We start from the raw sequence: 22,251 nt of genomic DNA, 5'->3' as shown, positions 1-22,251 counted from the left end.
TTATGCCAGCTACTGGAAGGTAGTTGTGCTTTCTGGGTTCGAGTCCCACTGGTGGGTGTTGTCCAAAGATTGTTTATCTTCACTTGTGGTTTATGCAAGTATAGGCTTATAAGCTGGACACGAGTTCTCTCACATTGACAGTGGCTTGACGAAAAATGCAGACTGACCCCTCACTCATCTGGTGCCTTCGGGAGGTAGAGATGTTTGAGATATATATCTCGAACTATCTACTTCTTTTGTAAGGTCTGATGGCGTAGTGGGTTAAAGCATACTAGTTATGCCAGCTACTGGAAGGTAGTTGTGCTTTCTGGGTTTGAGTCCCACTGGTGGGTGTTGTCCAAAGATTGTTTATCTTCACTTGTGGTTTATGCAAGTATAGGCTTATAAGCTGGACACGAGTTCTCTCACATTGACAGTGGCTTGACGAAAAATGCAGACTGACCCCTCACTCATCTGGTGCCTTCGGGAGGTAGAGATGTTTGAGATATATATCTCGAACTATCTACTTCTTTTGTAAGGTCTGATGGCGTAGTGGGTTAAAGCATACTAGTTATGCCAGCTACTGGAAGGTAGTTGTGCTTTCTGGGTTCGAGTCCCACTGGTGGGTGTTGTCCAAAGATTGTTTATCTTCACTTGTGGTTTATGCAAGTATAGGCTTATAAGCTGGACACGAGTTCTCTCACATTGACAGTGGCTTGACGAAAAATGCAGACTGACCCCTCACTCATCTGGTGCCTTCGGGAGGTAGAGATGTTTGAGATATATATCTCGAACTATCTACTTCTTTTGTAAGGTCTGATGGCGTAGTGGGTTAAAGCATACTAGTTATGCCAGCTACTGGAAGGTAGTTGTGCTTTCTGGGTTCGAGTCCCACTGGTGGGTGTTGTCCAAAGATTGTTTATCTTCACTTGTGGTTTATGCAAGTATAGGCTTATAAGCTGGACACGAGTTCTCTCACATTGACAGTGGCTTGACGAAAAATGCAGACTGACCCCTCACTCATCTGGTGCCTTCGGGAGGTAGAGATGTTTGAGATATATATCTCGAACTATCTACTTCTTTTGTAAGGTCTGATGGCGTAGTGGGTTAAAGCATACTAGTTATGCCAGCTACTGGAAGGTAGTTGTGCTTTCTGGGTTCGAGTCCCACTGGTGGGTGTTGTCCAAAGATTGTTTATCTTCACTTGTGGTTTATGCAAGTATAGGCTTATAAGCTGGACACGAGTTCTCTCACATTGACAGTGGCTTGACGAAAAATGCAGACTGACCCCTCACTCATCTGGTGCCTTCGGGAGGTAGAGATGTTTGAGATATATATCTCGAACTATCTACTTCTTTTGTAAGGTCTGATGGCGTAGTGGGTTAAAGCATACTAGTTATGCCAGCTACTGGAAGGTAGTTGTGCTTTCTGGGTTCGAGTCCCACTGGTGGGTGTTGTCCAAAGATTGTTTATCTTCACTTGTGGTTTATGCAAGTATAGGCTTATAAGCTGGACACGAGTTCTCTCACATTGACAGTGGCTTGACGAAAAATGCAGACTGACCCCTCACTCATCTGGTGCCTTCGGGAGGTAGAGATGTTTGAGATATATATCTCGAACTATCTACTTCTTTTGTAAGGTCTGATGGCGTAGTGGGTTAAAGCATACTAGTTATGCCAGCTACTGGAAGGTAGTTGTGCTTTCTGGGTTCGAGTCCCACTGGTGGGTGTTGTCCAAAGATTGTTTATCTTCACTTGTGGTTTATGCAAGTATAGGCTTATAAGCTGGACACGAGTTCTCTCACATTGACAGTGGCTTGACGAAAAATGCAGACTGACCCCTCACTCATCTGGTGCCTTCGGGAGGTAGAGATGTTTGAGATATATATCTCGAACTATCTACTTCTTTTGTAAGGTCTGATGGCGTAGTGGGTTAAAGCATACTAGTTATGCCAGCTACTGGAAGGTAGTTGTGCTTTCTGGGTTCGAGTCCCACTGGTGGGTGTTGTCCAAAGATTGTTTATCTTCACTTGTGGTTTATGCAAGTATAGGCTTATAAGCTGGACACGAGTTCTCTCACATTGACAGTGGCTTGACGAAAAATGCAGACTGACCCCTCACTCATCTGGTGCCTTCGGGAGGTAGAGATGTTTGAGATATATATCTCGAACTATCTACTTCTTTTGTAAGGTCTGATGGCGTAGTGGGTTAAAGCATACTAGTTATGCCAGCTACTGGAAGGTAGTTGTGCTTTCTGGGTTCGAGTCCCACTGGTGGGTGTTGTCCAAAGATTGTTTATCTTCACTTGTGGTTTATGCAAGTATAGGCTTATAAGCTGGACACGAGTTCTCTCACATTGACAGTGGCTTGACGAAAAATGCAGACTGACCCCTCACTCATCTGGTGCCTTCGGGAGGTAGAGATGTTTGAGATATATATCTCGAACTATCTACTTCTTTTGTAAGGTCTGATGGCGTAGTGGGTTAAAGCATACTAGTTATGCCAGCTACTGGAAGGTAGTTGTGCTTTCTGGGTTCGAGTCCCATTGGTGGGTGTTGTCCAAAGATTGTTTATCTTCACTTGTGGTTTATGCAAGTATAGGCTTATAAGCTGGACACGAGTTCTCTCACATTGACAGTGGCTTGACGAAAAATGCAGACTGACCCCTCACTCATCTGGTGCCTTCGGGAGGTAGAGATGTTTGAGATATATATCTCGAACTATCTACTTCTTTTGTAAGGTCTGATGGCGTAGTGGGTTAAAGCATACTAGTTATGCCAGCTACTGGAAGGTAGTTGTGCTTTCTGGGTTCGAGTCCCACTGGTGGGTGTTGTCCAAAGATTGTTTATCTTCACTTGTGGTTTATGCAAGTATAGGCTTATAAGCTGGACACGAGTTCTCTCACATTGACAGTGGCTTGACGAAAAATGCAGACTGACCCCTCACTCATCTGGTGCCTTCGGGAGGTAGAGATGTTTGAGATATATATCTCGAACTATCTACTTCTTTTGTAAGGTCTGATGGCGTAGTGGGTTAAAGCATACTAGTTATGCCAGCTACTGGAAGGTAGTTGTGCTTTCTGGGTTCGAGTCCCACTGGTGGGTGTTGTCCAAAGATTGTTTATCTTCACTTGTGGTTTATGCAAGTATAGGCTTATAAGCTGGACACGAGTTCTCTCACATTGACAGTGGCTTGACGAAAAATGCAGACTGACCCCTCACTCATCTGGTGCCTTCGGGAGGTAGAGATGTTTGAGATATATATCTCGAACTATCTACTTCTTTTGTAAGGTCTGATGGCGTAGTGGGTTAAAGCATACTAGTTATGCCAGCTACTGGAAGGTAGTTGTGCTTTCTGGGTTCGAGTCCCACTGGTGGGTGTTGTCCAAAGATTGTTTATCTTCACTTGTGGTTTATGCAAGTATAGGCTTATAAGCTGGACACGAGTTCTCTCACATTGACAGTGGCTTGACGAAAAATGCAGACTGACCCCTCACTCATCTGGTGCCTTCGGGAGGTAGAGATGTTTGAGATATATATCTCGAACTATCTACTTCTTTTGTAAGGTCTGATGGCGTAGTGGGTTAAAGCATACTAGTTATGCCAGCTTCTGGAAGGTAGTTGTGCTTTCTGGGTTCGAGTCCCATTGGTGGGTGTTGTCCAAAGATTGTTTATCTTCACTTGTGGTTTATGCAAGTATAGGCTTATAAGCTGGACACGAGTTCTCTCACATTGACAGTGGCTTGACGAAAAATGCAGACTGACCCCTCACTCATCTGGTGCCTTCGGGAGGTAGAGATGTTTGAGATATATATCTCGAACTATCTACTTCTTTTGTAAGGTCTGATGGCGTAGTGGGTTAAAGCATACTAGTTATGCCAGCTACTGGAAGGTAGTTGTGCTTTCTGGGTTCGAGTCCCACTGGTGGGTGTTGTCCAAAGATTATATATATATATATATATATATATATATATATATATATATATATATATATATATATATATATATATATATATATACAAGAGTTGTTTCATTCTTGTACAGCCACTAGTACGCGAAGCGTTTCGGGCAGGTCCCTGGAATACGATCCCCACCGCGAAGAATCGTTGTTACAACCAAGTACACATTTTACCTTGCGTTAAACAGAGGCTACAGTTAAGGATTTGTGCCCAGTAAATCCTCCCCGGCCAGGATACGAACCCATGACAAAGCACTCGCGGGACGCCAGGCGAGTGTCTTACCACTACACCAAGGAAACTGGTAATATAACCCTTGTTATAACCCTTCTTGTTGCACAACCTTGCTATAACCCTTCCTGTTGCATAACCTTGCTATAACCCTTCTTGTTGCACAACCTTGCTATAACCCTTCTTGTTGCATAACCTTGCTATAACCCTTCTTGTTGCACAACCTTGCTATAACCCTTCTTGTTGCATAACCTTGCTATAACCCTTCTTGTTGCATAACCTTGCTATAACCCTTCTTGTTGCACAACCTTGCTATAACCCTACTTGTTGCATAACCTTGCTATAACCCTTCTTGTTGCACAACCTTGCTATAACCCTTCTTGTTGCATAACCTTGTTATAACCCTTCTTGTTGCACAACCTTGCTATAACCCTTCTTGTTGCATAACCTTGTTATAACCCTTCTTGTTGCACAACCTTGCTATAACCCTTCTTGTTGCATAACCTTGCTATAACCCTTCTTGTTGCACAACCTTGTTATAACCCTTCTTTGCTCTGTGGACTGGTTATTCCATGGGCTTACGAGCCCACCTCCGTCAGTAGGAGATACTTGCCAACCAATTAAATTTATCTAGCTTGGTTAATTCCTACTTAAATAATAATTTGGAACTGTTTAAAATAACGCAATATATTTTTTAATAGATAAACTCAAATCAGTAATCTTAAAAGTAGCAATTCTCGATATTGTTTAAATAGGGACATATAGCAAGAAAACTGAACCATAGGTTAGGCAACAAAATGTAAATAAATCAACAATCTCAATGCATGCTGCATACATTTGAGGTTTAATTTTATAACCTGATTGAAATTTGTTCATCTGGCTTTTAAATGAAAGCACCATCATTACCTGTTGGGTCTTGCTCAAAGAAATGGGACCAACCAGGGAGCACTGGTATCACCATGGGTTACAGGAGAACATATTACAACTAGCTCCTCACAGCAAACAGATGAGACTTAAATAGTAATAAGTAAACTGCCTTAGTTCTCATTTAATTATAACATTAATCTCCTGGATATGGGCACATGAAGTGGGTCAATAATATATTTCATAGCTGGGACACAGATATTGAGCTATCCAGGAGATATTAAGTCATTCATGACTCACGGATTGTGAGTCATGAATGGCTGGGACACTGATAGTGAGTTATGAATGGCTGGGACACTGATATTGAGTTATGAATGGCTGGGACACTGATAGTGAATTATGAATGAATAATATTGTAGTGGATGACTACAACATTGGTATGGTTGGCTGTAATATGCATCTGGATGGCTGCAACATAGTTGTGGGTGGCTGTAGCATACATATGGATGACCGTAACATGGGTGTGGATATTTGATACACGGGTAGGGATGGCAGTAGAATGGGTGTAGATGGCTATAACATACATATGGTGGGCTGCATATGTGTATGTGTGGCTATAACATGAATGTAGAGGGCTGTAGCATGCTTGTTGATTGCATTAACATTGGTGTGGATTGTTGTAACATGGGGGTGTGGATAGCTGTAATATAGGTGTGTATGGTTGTAACACTGGAGTGGAGGACTGCAACATGGGTGTGGAAGGCTATAACAAGGGTGTGGTTGGCTACAACATGGATGTGGATGGCTGTAACAAGGGTGTGGATGGCCAACATGGGTGTGGATGGCTGTAACATGGGTGTGGATGGCTGTAATATGGTTGTGGATGGCCACGTCATGGGTGTGGACGGCTGTAACATGGGTGTGGATGGCTGTAACATGGGTGTAGATGGCCACAACATGGGTGTGGATGGCCACAACATGGGTGTGGATGGCCATAACATGGGTGTGGATGGCCACAACATGGGTGTGGATGGCCACAACATGGGTGTGGATGGCCACAACATGGGTGTGGATGGCCATAACATGGGTGTGGATGGCCACAACATGGGTGTGGATGGCCACAACATGGGTGTGGATGGCCACAACATGGGTGTGGATGGCGACAACATGGGTGTGGATGGCCACAACATGGGTGTGGATGGCCATAACATGGGTGTGGATGGCCACAACATGGGTGTGGATGGCCACAACATGGGTGTGGATGGCCATAACATGGGTGTGGATGGCCACAACATGGGTGTGGATGGCCACAACATGGGTGTGGATTGCCACAACATGGGTGTGGATGGCCACAACATGGGTGTGGATGGCGACAACATGGGTGTGGATGGCCACAACATGGGTGTGGATGGCCATAACATGGGTGTGGATGGCCACAACATGGGTGTGGATGGCCACAACATGGGTGTGGATGGCCATAACATGGGTGTGGATGGCCACAAGATGGGTGTGGATGGCCACAACATGGGTGTGGATGGCCACAACATGGGTGTGGATGGCCACAACATGGGTGTGGATCTTCTTGAGGTTATCTTGAGATGATTTCGGGGCTTTTTAGTGTCCCCGCGGCCCGGTCCTCGACCAGGCCTCCACCCCCAGGAAGCAGCCCATGACAGCTGACTAACACCCAGGTACCTATTTTACTGCTAGGTAACAGGGGCATAGGGTGAAAAAAACTCTGCCCATTGTTTCTCGCCAGCACCTGGGATCAAACCCAGGGCCACAGGATCACAAGTCCAGTGTGCTGTCCACTCGGCCGACCGGCTCCAGATACTTTTCAAATGCAGTACATATTTTCTCTTTACTTACCTACTAGTATAAAAACAATCTTTCATAATAAAATACAAACAAAATTTTAAGTTCCATTATTTATCGGAATACCTACTGGCCACAATTCATTGACAAATTTTTACATTGCAACTGTCGATATTTTGGCACAAATATTAAAAAAAAAATACCTTTTGATTGTCCCTTGTGCTTTTCTGCAAATTATTCTACTCTACCTCTAAATATGATTAAAAGATGATTAAAAAAGTTACCCTTTTGTAGGCTGCATGTGTTTTCTGTAACTGAATTGGATAAAATATAGCTACAATATAATATTGTGGCTACCAAATGAATAAGAGTAGCAAGTAATTAGCAGATGGAAAGCCATTCAACCATGGATGGCCACAACATGGGTGTGGATGGCGACAACATGGGTGTGGATGGCTGTAACATGGGTGTGGATGACCACAACATGGGTGTGGATGGTTGTAACACAGGTAGGGATGGCTGTAACATTGGTGTGGGTGACTGTCACATGTGTGTGCATGACGTGTTTATGGATGTAACATGTGTGGATGGCTGTAACATGGGGTGTGTATGGATACGAATAGATGTAACAAGTGTGTAAATGGTTGTAACGTGTGTGTGGATGATTTACCATAAGTGTGTATGACTGTGATATAGGCGTGAATGTATATAGATTGATGTAACATGGTTGTGCATGGATATTGACAGTTGTAATGTGGGTGTGGATGACTAACATGAGTGTGAATGATGTATTCATGTGTACATTTTCATGTGATCATGTGGATGATTAAGATTAGTGTGGTGGTTTCAGCATGGTTGTGGATGACGTAACAATTATGTGAATGAGTGAAACAGAGGTGTGAATGGCTGTGATAGTGATGTGAATGGTTGTTATCATGTATGTATGAGAGTAGCATGTGTGTGAATGATTAACGTGATTTTGAATCATGCAACATAGGTGTGGATGACTAACATTAGTGTGAATGAGTATAACATGGGTGTATATGGTTGTAACGTGCGTGTGGATAGATGAAACATGAGTTTGGATTCGTATAATATGGGTGTGGATAAATCAACATGTGAATGAATGGCTGTAAGATGAGTGCTGGTGAATGTTCCATATTTTATACTCCAAGGCATTATAAAGTGAATGTTATCATCGTAGTCAAGTAGATCATGCATGTGGCTTGAACACGAGCTGTTTCAGATCGCTTCCAACTTCGTCTCCCACAGGTATAGAACGCGTTTGGTTGGCCTGGAGTGTAACTCGGGGCCATACTTACCAGAGAAGTTATCGTTATCGCTGGTGCTCTGCGGGTTTTGATTGGTGCTCCCCGGGGAGTGTGGGGAAGTGGGTGACGTCTAGAACACAATGGTGCAATATTCTCACGCGTCATTTTGTAAACACATCGTTGTCCCTGACGACAGTGTTTACTCTTTTGTTAATGTCGTTGTATGTTTGCCTTTATTTTCATGTGTACATTTGCATGTGTACATTTTCATGTGTACTTTTTCATGTGTACATTTTCATGTGTACATTTTCATGTGTACATTTTCATGTGTACATTTTCATGTATACTTTTTCATGTGTACATTTTCATGTGTACTTTTTCATGTGTACTTTTTCATGTGTACATTTTCATGTGTACATTTTCATGTGTATTTTTTCATGTGTACTTTTTCATGTGTACTTTTTCATGTGTACATTTTCATGTGTACATTTTCATGTGTATTTTTCATGTGTACATTTTCATGTGTACTTTTTCATGTGTACATTTTCATGTGTATTTTTTCATGTGTACATTTTTATGTTTAATTTTTTCATGTGTACATTTTTATGTTTAATTTTTTCATGTGTGTTCTTTTTCATGAATACTATTACATCGTAATTTTTATTACTTGCCAATTACGCAACATTTTACCTTCTCAGTATCTAACAGACTTATTAGAGTGTTTACATTTTAGGTATTCTAAAATTGCTAGAAAATAGTTGCTGACAGCCTGAACATAGATAAATAATAATAAGAAAATTGCAATATGCATACTTTTTTCTATATTATACTACATGCAATACACTGTCATATATACATTGGCGTACAAACAAACAGTACATTATATATATCTGATACAATTTTCTGTAAACCAATGTTTATATCCGAGTGCATAAACTGTGTTCCTAAAGTGTTATACTTTATCCTATCCTCCAAAAATTATTAATTTGTCTACCGAACAGCCCTCCTGCTTTTATATACATACACAAAAAAATATTTAGTCAGAAAGTATCATAAAAATAATTTAAAATTGCTCATGAACTTTAAGTCTATATTATACTGTACAGGGTGTTTCAGAAAAAATATATACGTAATCGTAAAAAATCATTGCGTAATCTGACCAATCTGACTAACTTGACCAATCCTCGTTCAAATGGTCTCAAATTTTAACAGCATGTGTAGCAACAACTTAATAATATATGTTTAATGTTTTTGTCTTTTCAGGTATAGAAATGCCATTCACTGTATGTTAGAGTATGCTCAGACACAGTCGAACAATACTGCAGTGTGCATTAGTGACGGAATTCTTTAAAAATGCAGCACCTGCAATGCTGATTTGGACATGGAACAAAAAGTTAAAAAAAGAAGGCTGTCTGCATCCCGTCCTCGACTCGAGTCCATTCCATTTAGCGGTCGACCCCACAGACGCATTCATAAATTTTAACATGCTGTTCATTCAAAACAGGAATTTTCGCAAATATAAATTAATATTATAATATATTACCATACTGTGCATTTATAAGTTAGGTTTGGTTAGGTGTTTAGGTTCTGTTGACGATTATTTGTATTTGTAGTACGTGGGTGAAGCATTTATAGCGTTGTGGTTCAACAACCCATCCTCGACTCAAGTCCATTACAACCAGCGGTCGACCCCACAGACGCATTCATAAATTTTAACATGTTGTTCATTCAAAACGGGAATTTTCTCAAGTATAAATTAATATTATAATATATTAGCATATTGTGTATAAATAGGCATAGGTTAGGTTAGGTCAGGTGTTTAGGTTCTGTTGGCGATTATTTGTATTTGTAGTACGTGGGCGAAGCATTTACAGCGCTGTGGTTCGAACAAAATTCGGCAGTGAAGCACTTGTTCCGGATATGTTCGAACGTCAGCAGTTGTGAGTCGTGTGTAAACCGCTTTTCATTCATAAACAGGGGGTTTGGCGGGTGCTTGGAATCACTTTTGGATCTTTGTTTGGAGGACGGGCTGGGTTCAAACAAAATTCGTCAGTGAAGCACTTGTTCCGGAAGTGTTCGAACGAAATCAGTTGTGAGTCATGCGTAAGCCGTTTTTCATTCATAAACAGGGGGTTTGGTGGGTGCATGGAATCACATTTGGTTCTTTGTTTGGAGTACGGGCTGCTGTCTGCAACACGTCCTCAGACCAAGTCCATTCCATCCAGCAGTCGACCCCCAAAGACGCATTCATAAATTTTAACATGCTGTTCATTCAAAACAGGAATTTTCACAAATATAAATTAATATGATTATATATTAGCAGATTGTGCATATTTAGGCACTGGTTAGGTTAGGTTAGGTGTTTAGGTTCTGTTGGCGATTATATGTACTTATAGTACGTAGGTGAAGCATTAACATCGTTGTGGTTTGAAGAAAAGTCGTCAGCGAAGCAACTCATCTCGGAAGTGTTCGAACGTCATCACTTGTGAGTCGTGTGTTAACCGTTTTTCATTCATAGACAGGGGGTTTGACGGTTCTATGGAATGAACTTTGGCCTTTGTTTACGACGACGGGCTGCTGTGTAAGACAAAAGGGTCTGGACGACCACCAGTATGAGAAGAGATGGTCGAGTGGGTTTGCGAAACTGTGTTGCGAAGCCCCAGGAAATCTATAAGAAGAGCAAGTCTGGAAACCGAGAGTCATCCAACTACAGTTTGGTGTGTGTCACAAAGAAACGCTCGCTAATGACACCCAACAAGCTGCAGTTGGTTCAGGCCTTAAAGACCGCATAACCGCATAAGCAATTCTGTGTCGATATGCATGAGAATCTTAGAGAAGACGAGTTTGACCAATGTCTTGTTTTCAGTGATGAGGCCACATTTCATACGAATTGGCAAAGTAAACAAGAATAATGTTCACATTTGGGGACAGCTTCCATGGAACAGCTTCCCCCACCAGCAGAATACTCACCAAGGAGGCGATTTGAGAAGGGACAGAAGAAAATCCCTCACGCCACAGTTTAGTGCACGAGGGACTTTCCACAAGTGATTGTGTTCTGTGCAATTTCCAAGAATCATCTTCATGACCCGTTGTTCTTGTTGCGCTCTAGCTCCCGTGAGGTGCAGAAGAGTCGCCTGGTCTCTCCGGTAGTTGCAGTGTTTGCCGCTTTCGTCGGCAGGGGGTGTGGGTGTCTCTACCCTCCCTGCTGTTTGTGGCTGGTGTGGATGTGGCGCTTTTGACATGGGCGGCCATCTTGCCCCTGTTGTGAGGGTAAACTCCGCGGGTTTGGAGTTTACTGGTCGTGCAGGATACCCTGTCGTGGAGATGGTCATGTGTGACATGCTCCGTATCCCGGTCATGGAAATCTACGGAGTTGAGCTGGTAACTGCTCACCATGTGGTTATCAAGTTTGTGGGAGAAGCAACGTACCGTGACTTTCTCTGGCGGTACAAGGGACGTACCTTGCAGCTGCAAAATGGCACTGGATCTGTGCCTATATCGGATCGAAGCGGTGCCATGACGTATGTGAGTGTCTATGGAGCCCCCATGGAGTTTCCCAAGACACTCCTTCGGCGTTTCTTCCAGCGGTTTGGCACCGGCGTCAGTATACGGATGCACTCGCTGTCTTCTGGCAAGTATGCGGGTGTGAAGACCAATATTCGTACCCTAGGGATGCGCCTGAGGTCGGACATTCCATCCTCTGTCCGGCTTTTAGGGTACTATGTACGGGTGTACTATGCACGGCAACCGCGGACGTGCTTTCGTTGTGGCATGTTAGGCCATCAGGCTGCTGGGTGCACTGAGGCTGCGGTTGCTCCCGTGAACATGTTTAAGGAAGAGGTCCACACACACACACACACACACACACACAGAGTAGTAGTAGCCGTGAGCCGGTAGGGGACACACACGATTAGTGAGGTCTGCGGAAATTCGTCAATTTCTCGGGACATTGAAGGAGTATAGAGGCTAGATCATAGTATTTGGCCTCTCACAGTGTGCAGCTAGCAGGGTGCTACATAGCATAGTCATATCGCTAGCGATAGTACAAAGAAACCAAAGTGGAGCTAGTGGCATCACCGGTGCATATAAGTGTGGAGGACCGCATGGAGCGACCTGACCTTACGACCAGGTGGGACGACCTGTCGTGGAACTGCCTGATTGTGTTTGTTGACTGGTGACTGTGATCAGTGGTACAGTAAATTAGTGAACTGTCACACAACGATACAGTGACTGACTCCAGAGCTTTGTGTAGACAGAGAAGAACCGCCATCATCAATCTACTAGCACTTAGTAAATCACCTAGTGGGAGACAACGACAGATAACCATCGTCATCATACATCGTCCTTACTCATCTAATTGTGTGAACGGGAGGCAGACTGGTATGTACCCCCTCTCTGGTCAATTAATCCGGTGTACAGATTGAGGTAAAATATTATCACATTCTTGTTCAGGATATCATATATATTTAAAAATCTCAAAGTGGCCCATTTAGGTAGAGGTAATGCTTAAGGGAACTCGTGACACACGCACGCACGCCTGCCCATGTACGTATGCACGCACACAAGCACACACATGCTAAACCACACACACACACACACACACACAGACACGCACACACACACACACAGACACGCACATACACACACAGACACGCACACACACACAAACGTTCAGTCAGGGGGAAAAAGTATTAACACCTTCTGGGAACAGGGGATAGGACCTTACTATACCCTACCCACCCCCTCTTATCCCCCCATCTGACCTGGTCGCCATCTCCGCCCCCCCCCACCCCCAGTCCCCCACATCCCCCATACACACACTCTTCCTCTCCCCACTTTCTCCACTTCTCACCCTCTCCCACTCCCTCTCTCCTACTCTTTCTCTCGCCCACTCTCAATCTCTCTCCCACTCTCTATCTCTCTCTCACTCTCTCTCTCTCTCTCCCACTCTCTATCTCTCTCCCGCTCTCTCTCTCTCTCTCTCTCTCTCTCTCTCTCTCTCTCTCTCTCTCTCTCTCTCTCTCTCTCTCTCTCTCTCTCTCTCTCTCTCCCTCTCTCCCTCTCTCCCTCCCTCCCTCCCTCCCTCCCTCTCTTTCCTTCCCCCCCCCATCTCTGCCCACACACACACACACACACCTCCCCCCGTCTCTCCCTCACCCCATCTCTCCCTCACACACTCTCTCCCTCTCCCTCTCCTCTCTCTCCCTCTCTCCTCCCTCTCTCTCTCCCTCCCTCCTCTCTCTCCATCTCCTCCCCCCTCCCCTTCAACTTGCTTCTCACTTCAGTGGAAGGGTCGGATCGCCCCCACCCACCCATTGATCTCTCCCTTTATCACTCCCTTTCTCTCTCTCTCTTTCTCTCTCTCTCTCTCTCTCTCTCTCTCTCTCTCTCTCTCTCTCTCCCTTCCCTATCCCGCTCTGCCCTCCTGACAAATCTTATCACAGCACAACTATAGGAACAGGGGCAAGCATGACAACCAGAGGTACCAGGGGAACAGGGAAGAGTCAAGGTGACAAAATGAAGGAAATGTTTGCCTGCCCAGTTTCTGGAGGACATCAAGAGTGAGATGCAAGAAATGATGCAGGAAATGAAGAACGAAATAAGCAACCTGAAAAGAGAGCTGACAGCAGCAAAGGAGGAGATTAGAGCCCTCAAAGAGAATGATATTGAGGCTGAGACTCAGAAAATCATCCAGGGAGAAGGTGGTAATAGTTTTTTGGATGAGAATGCCACAATAAAAGCAACATTTGCAGAAATACTAAAAAAAATAACTCTGAAGTAATGACTGCAGTGATGAAGGTGGCCATGAAAGCAGCCACCTCACAGGAGGTGGCACGTTCCACTAGCCAACTGCTGGAAAGGAACAGATCAGTGGTTGCTGTGGGTATTAAAGAGCAGTAAGGCTCTAATAGGACAGAGTGGAATGACAAGGACAAAGCAGCAGTGAATGAAGTACTAAAGGCACTAGACATGGAAGGGGCTGAGCATAGCATTGAGAAGGTTTTCAGGCTAGATTGGTACAACAAAGACCGAGACAGAGTGATAAAGATAGTGTTTGCAATGAGAGCACAAAGGAGAAGATTTTATCAAGGAAGAGCTCCCTGAAAAATGTGGGAAAATTCAAATATGTATTCCTCCAGAGAGACATGACAAGAGAGCCATGGCGGCAGAAGCAAGGAAGAGACGCAGGGCAAGAGGGGAAAACCAGGAAGTCACAGCTCCCAACACAACACCCCCAGAGGCGAGGGGGGAACCCACAACCAGCTACCCAGTAACACCAGAGGGGAGGACAACCCCGCCACCCTCCTCTGCATAGAAACCCCCCCTACCGAAATCCCTCCCTGCCCCCACTCAAATGTTCAGCCAAATCTCCCTCCTCACACACCCAATCCCCACCCTCCTACCCCTCCCCTCCTCCTGCCGAGTCCTCCCTCCCCCCCTTTTTTTCCTGTCCTCCCTCCCCTTTCACCCCATACCCTCCCTGTCCCTTCCCCTTCACTGAATCCCCCCGCCCCTCATCCCAGTATCCACCTCACAGGTCCTCACACCCATGGAACAGCTTCCCCCACCAACAGAATAGTCACCAAGGAGGCGATTTGAGAAGGGACAGAAGAAAGTGAGCCCCAAAGCAATGTACACTAACAGATGGAATTACAAATAAAGCAAATGAGCTTGGAGAACGGGTACTAGAGAAAAACCCAGACATCCCGCCAAACACACACCGAAACTACGACGTTGGTACAACGTTCGAGCAAGTTTTAACACAACCTAACCAGTTATAACAACCAATATAGCAAGTTGTAACAACGTTCTAATACGTCATAAACACATTAAGCCAAGATGTAACAACTTTATTACAAGTTGTAACAAGCGGAAAATGGAGACAGTTTCGGTTTGTGTTTCCAGGGAATAGCCCTCACAGAAACAAAGCTAACGAAAACGATAACAAACGCAGTGTTCCCACAGGACTATTATGTTATGAGGAAAGAGAGGGAAGGAAGAGGTGGGGGTGGTGTAGCTCTGCTGGTAAGAAAAGGCTGGGATTTTGAGGAGATAGTTATTCAGGGCTGTGAATGTTTCAGTGACTACATAGCAGGTACCATAACAAATGGAGGGAAAAAAATTATAGTCGTAGTCGTATATAATCCACCACCAAATGACAGAAGACCTAGACAGGAATATGATAGAAACAACATGGCCACCATTAACATAATAGAAAGAGCAGCTTCTGTTGCTAGCAGGAATGGATCTGGACTACTAATTATGGGAGACTTCAACCATGGGAAGATAGATTGGGGGAATAGAGACCCGCATGAGGACCAGAAACATGCAGAGCTAAGCTGCTGGACGTGGCAACAAGAAACTTTCTAAGCCAGCACATCAAAGAACCAACAAGAATGAGAGGAGAAGATGAACCAGCAATGCTTGATTTGATATTTACCCTAAATGAGTGGGATATAAGGGAAGTTAAGATGGAAGCGCCCTTGGGAATGAGTGACCACAGTGAATTCAACTTTGAGTACCTGGCAGAGCTAGGAATTATCTCCCCCAAAAAAGAACTAGGAATCAAAAGGCTGGCATTCCGAAAGGGGAATTATGAACAGATGAGATGTTTCCTAAGTGAAATACCTTGGGACACAGACCTCAGAGATAAGTCTGTACAGGGTATGATGGACTATGTTACCCAAAAGTGTCAGGAGGCAGTAAACAGGTTCATCCCGGCCCAAAGGGAAAAATCCGAGAAGCAACAGAAGAATCCATGGTATAATAGGGCATGTATGGAAACGAAGAACCTGAACAAAAGGGCGTGGAGGAACTTCTGGAATAACAGAACACCAGAAAGCAGAGAGAAATACCAGAGAACCAGGAATGAGTACGTCAGGGTGAGAAGAGAAGCAGAGAAATGTTTTGAAAATGATATAGCAAACAAAGCCAAGACCGAACCAAAGCTACTCCACAGGCACATCAGAAGGAAAACAACAGTGAAAGAACAGGTATTGAAACTTAGAACAGGCGAGGACAGGTATACAGAGAACGACAGAGGTGTATGAAGAACTCAACAAGAGGTTCCAGGAGGTCTTCACAATAGAACAAGGTGAGGTCACTGTGCTAGGAGAAAGTGAGGTAAACCAGGCGGCCTTGGAAGAGTTCGAAATTACGAGAGAGGAGGTCAAGAGACACCTGCTGGATCTGGATGTTAGAAAGGCTGTTGGTCCAGACGGGATCTCAGATACTGAAAGAGTGTGCAGAGGCACTTTGCTTGCCACTCTCCATAGTGTATAGTAAGTCACTGGAGACGGGAGACCTAACAGAAATATGGCCAAAATATGGAAGACGGCGAATGTGGTCCCAATATACAAAAAGGGCGACAGGCAAGAGGCACTGAACTACAGGCCAGTGTCCTTGATTTGTATACCATGCAAGGTGATGGAGAAGATCGTGAGAAAAAACCTGGTAACACATCTGGAGAGAAGGGACTTCGTGACAAATCGCCAACATGGGTTCAGGGAGGGTAAATCTTGCCTTACAGGCTTGATAGAATTCTACGATCAGGTGACAATGATTAAGCAAGAAAGAGAGGGCTGGGCAGACTGCATTTTCTTGGATTGTCGGAAAGCCTTTGACACAGTACCGCATAAGAGGCTGGTACATAAGCTGGAAAGACAGGCAGGTGTAGCTGGTAAGGTGCTCCAGTGGATAAGGGAGCTCTGCTTCCTAAGCAATAGGAAGCAGAGAGTTACGGTGAGGGGGTGAGACCTCCGATTGGCGTGAAGTCACCAGTGGAGTCCCACAGGGCTCTGTACTCGGTCCTATCTTGTTTCTGATATATGTAAATGATCTCCCGGAGGGTATCGATTCATTTCTCTCAATGTTTGCGGACGATGCTAAAATTATGAGAAGGATTGAAACAGAAGAGGACTGTTTGAGGCTTCAAGAAGACCTAGACAAGCTGAAGGAATGGTCGAATGGTTGTGGTTGTTAGAGTTTAACCGAACCACATGTAATGTATTGAAGATAGGTGTAGGGAGCAGGAGGCCAGATACAAGGTATCATCTGGGAGAGGAAATTCTTCAGGAGTCAGAGAAAGAAAAAGACTTGGGGGTTGATATCACGCCAGACCTGTCTCCTGCAGCCCATATCAAGAGGATAACATCAGCGGCATATGCCAGGCTGGCCAGCATACGAACGGCATTCAGAAACTTGTGTATCATTCAGAACTTTGGATACCAATATGTCAGGCCAATCCTGGAGTATGCAGCCCCAGCATGGAGTCCACATCTAGTCAAAGATAAGACTAAACTGGAAAAGGTTCAACGGTTTGCCACCAGACTAGTACCCGAGCTGAGAGGTATGAGCTACGAGGAGAGACTACGGGAATTAAACCTCACGTCGCTGGAAGACAGAAGAGTTAGGGGGAACATGATCACCACATTCAAGATTCTCAAGTCGATTGTGATGAGGAAGTAGACAGGCAATAAATAGGCAAGAGAGAGCTGAGGAGCACAGTAAGGTGTAGTAGAGGGGATAGTAATAATAATAAGAGCTGCAGAGGGCCTATTGGCCCATACGAGGCAGCTCCTATTATAACCACCAAATGAGAAGGAGATAGGAATAAGAAGAGGATAGCAAGGGAACATAAAAGAAGACAATGAACAGAAAAAAGGGAGAAAAGAGAAAGAAAAGGAAAGAGAAAGATAAATGGAAGGGGTAAGCTTATGTTAGGTCACGTGTGTTAGAAAGATTAGAGCATTTAAGTATATACTGTGAAAGGGAAGAGTCCACAGCAACAAATGCAGGACTCAAGTTCATGTTGGGTACATTGTGTATTAGAGCCGATTCAACAAGACGGCGTCTGTGTAGAGTTGAGGCAGGAAAGATTATTTTGGAGGAAGACCAATCAATGGGATGATTAGAATCCCTCACATGGCAGAAGAGAGCATTGTTAGTGTCTGCAGACTTAACGCTTCTCTTGTGTTCTTTAAGTCTGTCATTCAGTGTACGGCCAGTTTCGCCAAAGTATTGGAGAGGACAAGACGAACAGGAAATAGAGTAGACACCAGCAGCATTAGAAGCAGTGTGAAATAGATTGCCACGAAGTGTGTCAGTTTGTCTAAAAGCAAGTTTAATGTCAAGAGGACGAAAGGTATTGGTAAAAGTTTTGAGTTCAGATATGAAGGGAAGGCATAGTACAGTGCTACTAGTGTTGGGAGCAGGTTTAGGATAAAAGACATTTCGTTTAGCTTGGGAGTAGGCACAGTAAATTTCTTTCATCCTAAACCTGCTCCCAACACTAGTAGCACTGTATTAAGCCTTCCCTTCATATCTGAACTCAAAACTTAATAATCTGTTCTAAAACCTTAAAGTATAAACAGGAACCTATGTTCCTTGGGGGCCGGGCCTAATTGTGTCACTACCCTGATACATCTTGATTCTAACTGCTGGCCCTCTCCATAATACTCAAGACCCCCCCATAACAGCCCGTAAATTTATAACAGTCCATACATGGCCGCTACTGTTTATACCAACCGAAAATCATTTACAAATGTGGCTAATCTATGATTGACATAATCAAGTAATTTAATCCATAAATCTATTACCAACTTTATGCTAATTTCTTTTATTTTGAGAGAACACCCCCTTAATAAGATTTTTCAATTTTGTAGATGACATCTGAAAAGCGGAACGCTGTGGTAGGCTTCAATGATAATATCGTGGGTATCATCTCCACAACCTGGATTAAAAAAGCTGATGATGTAAGCATTACTTTGAAACTAAAAAATTGCATATACAGTATTGAGTTGGTTTAAAAATATTCCTAATTAGTGCTAAAATTAGCATGTAACAGTTTATTTTGACTTTTTAGGAAACCATATCGTGCTGGTGGCCTCGGAGCAGGCATACTGTTAGTGCCCAAAAGCATGAAAAACCGGACCTGGCAGATGCATGTCATATCATCATTCCTATCAACAACCGGTAGGCAATAAATTTATAATTATTCAGATTTAAGATACAAGACTATTATTATTAAGATTTAAGATTCATTCACCATAACTTTAACACTGTTCTGACATAAAAACAGCATTATAATTATATTTTAATCACAAGATGGGTTTCCTTATAGCTACTTAAGACTTATGTGCAAAGTACTTTCCCCAGTTATAAGTTCCAAATCATGTATGTCGTATTATTAAACATCTCTTTAGGAAGCTGATTTAAGTTATTTATTAGTGTTCACTACTACTAGGTAATGATAAATATATATATCTCACTGATATATTACTAATTATATTCAAATATTACAGATGATTTTGACGTAGCAAAAAGAAGATGCTTAGTAGCGGAAGACACGTCTAATATGGAAATTGATGACGATGTTGACCATCTTCAACAACGAAAAAGGAAACCATGCTTCAGATATGAAGCAGAGAATTCCGAGAATAAATAGACACTGCATCTCAAGCAGTGATGTTTCTGTGGGGAAGAAAGCGTATTACCATAAGTTTGTGTCTACCGACTAAAGTTGCGCGCGCATCATGTGGGGTACTTAAAGCGCGCCCGGGGACTTATTATTAATTAATTATTTTATGTAATAATTATTTATTATTATTAATCTAAAATAAAATAAGTCCCCCACTCGGTGAGCGCTATATTCCAACCGCACAAACGAATGTTAGCATTGATAACCTACTACAGTAATTTAAAAAAAATTGCAGCTTGAAAAATGCCATTCAATAAATTAAACAATTTAAATAATTTTTTTTTTTTCAATTCAATTTCAGGCAATCAACACTCACCTGAATCCAAGAAGAAGTGTTCGCCATCTTCATATGAGAATACACCTTCAAAATAAACAAGTCTTCCGCAAAAACCAGATTTTTCTGGTTTATTAAGTGAAAGTAAGGATTAGTAGTAAATAACATTAAAAGTTCTAAATTAATATTAACCATGTTTCCTTTGTTTGGTTATTTATGCTCTTGGTTCAAAAAAACTAAAAACTGCTCTAAACTTAGTTCTCTTGCTGTTTTTTTGTTTTTTGTTTAATTCCTTCTGGAAGTACTAGAAGCTTTAAGTAATTTTTGTGCTTATCTGGAATTTCTATATAGTTCTTATATAGTCTTACTCAATTCTTATAGTTCTATGTAGTTCATATCTACATAGTTTTACATACTTATATTTTCTGCATTTTATTTGGCTAACACTTCTACAGTTTTTTTGCTGTACCTTGTTGCATTTGTTTTACCACATAATTTCAGTTATGTTTGTTTCTCCCTTTAATTCACTTCGTCTTTAGGGGGCATAATCTGGTTAAATTAAAAGTTGTTCAATTTGCTTATAAATTTATTTATGAAATGGTTATAGAAAGGGCTGCAACTGGTTCAAGTTTCACCGTCACATCCTAAACAGAAAAGGAGAAAAAAATACACAACGTATTATGCAACGAATTTTCAACATTTTCAAATAATCTCAGGGAACACATGTGTCAACTAAAATCCTTTCTATAACACTCAGATATTAAAATTAGCATATAATAAAGGATTGCTGTGAGTAGTTTTATCAAAAAAGTGTTTAGTGCAATAATATTATTCAAAGTTACCTTTCCAAAAATATGCAATATATGATGTTTATAAATTTTTATAAAATCAACAAATGGACTTTGGACTAAAATGTCTACTATGTGCTGTAGAAGCACAAACTCTTGTAATAATTGTAATATGCATGTGCAGGATATATATATGTATAATTTTTTTTACTTTTTTTTTTTTCGTTTATCAGGGGATGTGCATGGAACTTGCACACCTTGCTCAATGGATGCCTATCTGCAAGGGTGCCAATTATGAACGAAATCTGTCGAAGTCAAGCTCAGCTACAGGTGGCCGAACTTTGATCTTTATTTTAATCAGGTAAGTAATTTACAACTTCAAAGTACTTCATAGCTTTCATTTATTAATCAATTTACATGCAAATTACACCTTATATGTAGAGTTTGTGCTTCTACAGCACATAGCAGACATTTTAGTCCAAAGTCTATTTGTTGATTTTATACAAATTTATAAACATCATATATTGCATATTTTTGGAAGGGTAACTTTGAAAAATTATATTACAAACAAGGCGCCCTGTAGTTACCAGTTGCGTTGCTTCTGGGAGTATGGGTTCGAGTCACTTCTGGGGTGTGAGTTTTCAGTCGCATATAGTCCTGGGGACCATTCAGGCTTGTTCGCATTTGTGTTCCTCACGTGTGCCCCAAAGAATGAGGTGATTTGGTGAAATGCTATGCCCAAGATTACCATCCGAGTTGCCGGCGGGGAAGTGGTTCAAATAGCTTTGGCAATCACTTCCTTTTGTCCGGCCGTGATGGTCAAGCGGATTAAGGCGCCCTGTAGTTACCAGTTGCGTTGCTTCTGGGAGTATGGGTTCGAGTCACTTCTGTGGTGTGAGTTTTCAGTCGCATATAGTCCTGGGGACCATTCAGGCTTGTTCGCATTTGTGTTCCTCACGTGTGCCCCAAAGAATGAGGTGATTTGGTGAAATGCTATGCCCAAGATTGCCATCCGAGTTGCCGGCGGGGAAGTGGTTCAAATAGCTTTGGCTATCACTTCCTTTTGTCCGGCCGTGATGATCAAGCGGATTAAGGCGCCCTGTAGTTACCAGTTGCGTTGCTTCTGGGAGTATGGGTTCGAGTCACTTCTGGGGTGTGAGTTTTCAGTCGCATATAGTCCTGGGGACTATTCAGGCTTGTTCGCATATATATATATATATATATATATATATATATATATATATATATATATATTACAACAGTTTTGGATGAGGTGAACAAAACTTTCAACACAGGACAGAACACGAAACAATGGGTATTAATTGGGTAAATTGAAGGTAAGAATGGAAGTAACTGCAGAGGGCCTATTGGCCCATATTTCTTGATGCTTCTGTATTGGAGCAGAGTCTTGAAGTGGGTAGAATATAGTTGTGCATTAATTGGCTGTTGATTGCTGGTGTTGACGTCTTGATGTGTATCCCAGGAAACAATTTTAGGTTGCCACAACGTATCTGGAAAGTGTTGGAAAGTAGGGGCAACATTTGTTTTCACGCATTAGATGCGTAATTTTGTGTGGATGTAAATAAGTTTCTAAAA

At 42.6% G+C, this 22,251-nt stretch overlaps 1 protein-coding gene across 1 annotated transcript; it reads left to right on the top strand.

Moving 5' to 3' along the window:
* Positions 1 to 5,859: 5,859 nt before the first annotated feature.
* LOC138353726 (uncharacterized) lies at positions 5,860 to 6,630 on the top strand. Its single transcript, XM_069307112.1, has one exon. The coding sequence runs from the start codon at positions 5,860 to 5,862 to the stop codon at positions 6,628 to 6,630; it is 771 nt and encodes a 256-aa protein (XP_069163213.1).
* The last annotated feature ends 15,621 nt before the right edge of the window (positions 6,631 to 22,251 follow it).

The sequence above is a fragment of the Procambarus clarkii genome, chromosome 59 (assembly GCF_040958095.1).
Source record: "Procambarus clarkii isolate CNS0578487 chromosome 59, FALCON_Pclarkii_2.0, whole genome shotgun sequence".
Lineage (NCBI taxonomy): Eukaryota > Metazoa > Arthropoda > Malacostraca > Decapoda > Cambaridae > Procambarus > Procambarus clarkii.
Note: the sequence above shows the minus strand (reverse complement) of the source record. Positions and strands in the feature narration are given on the sequence as shown.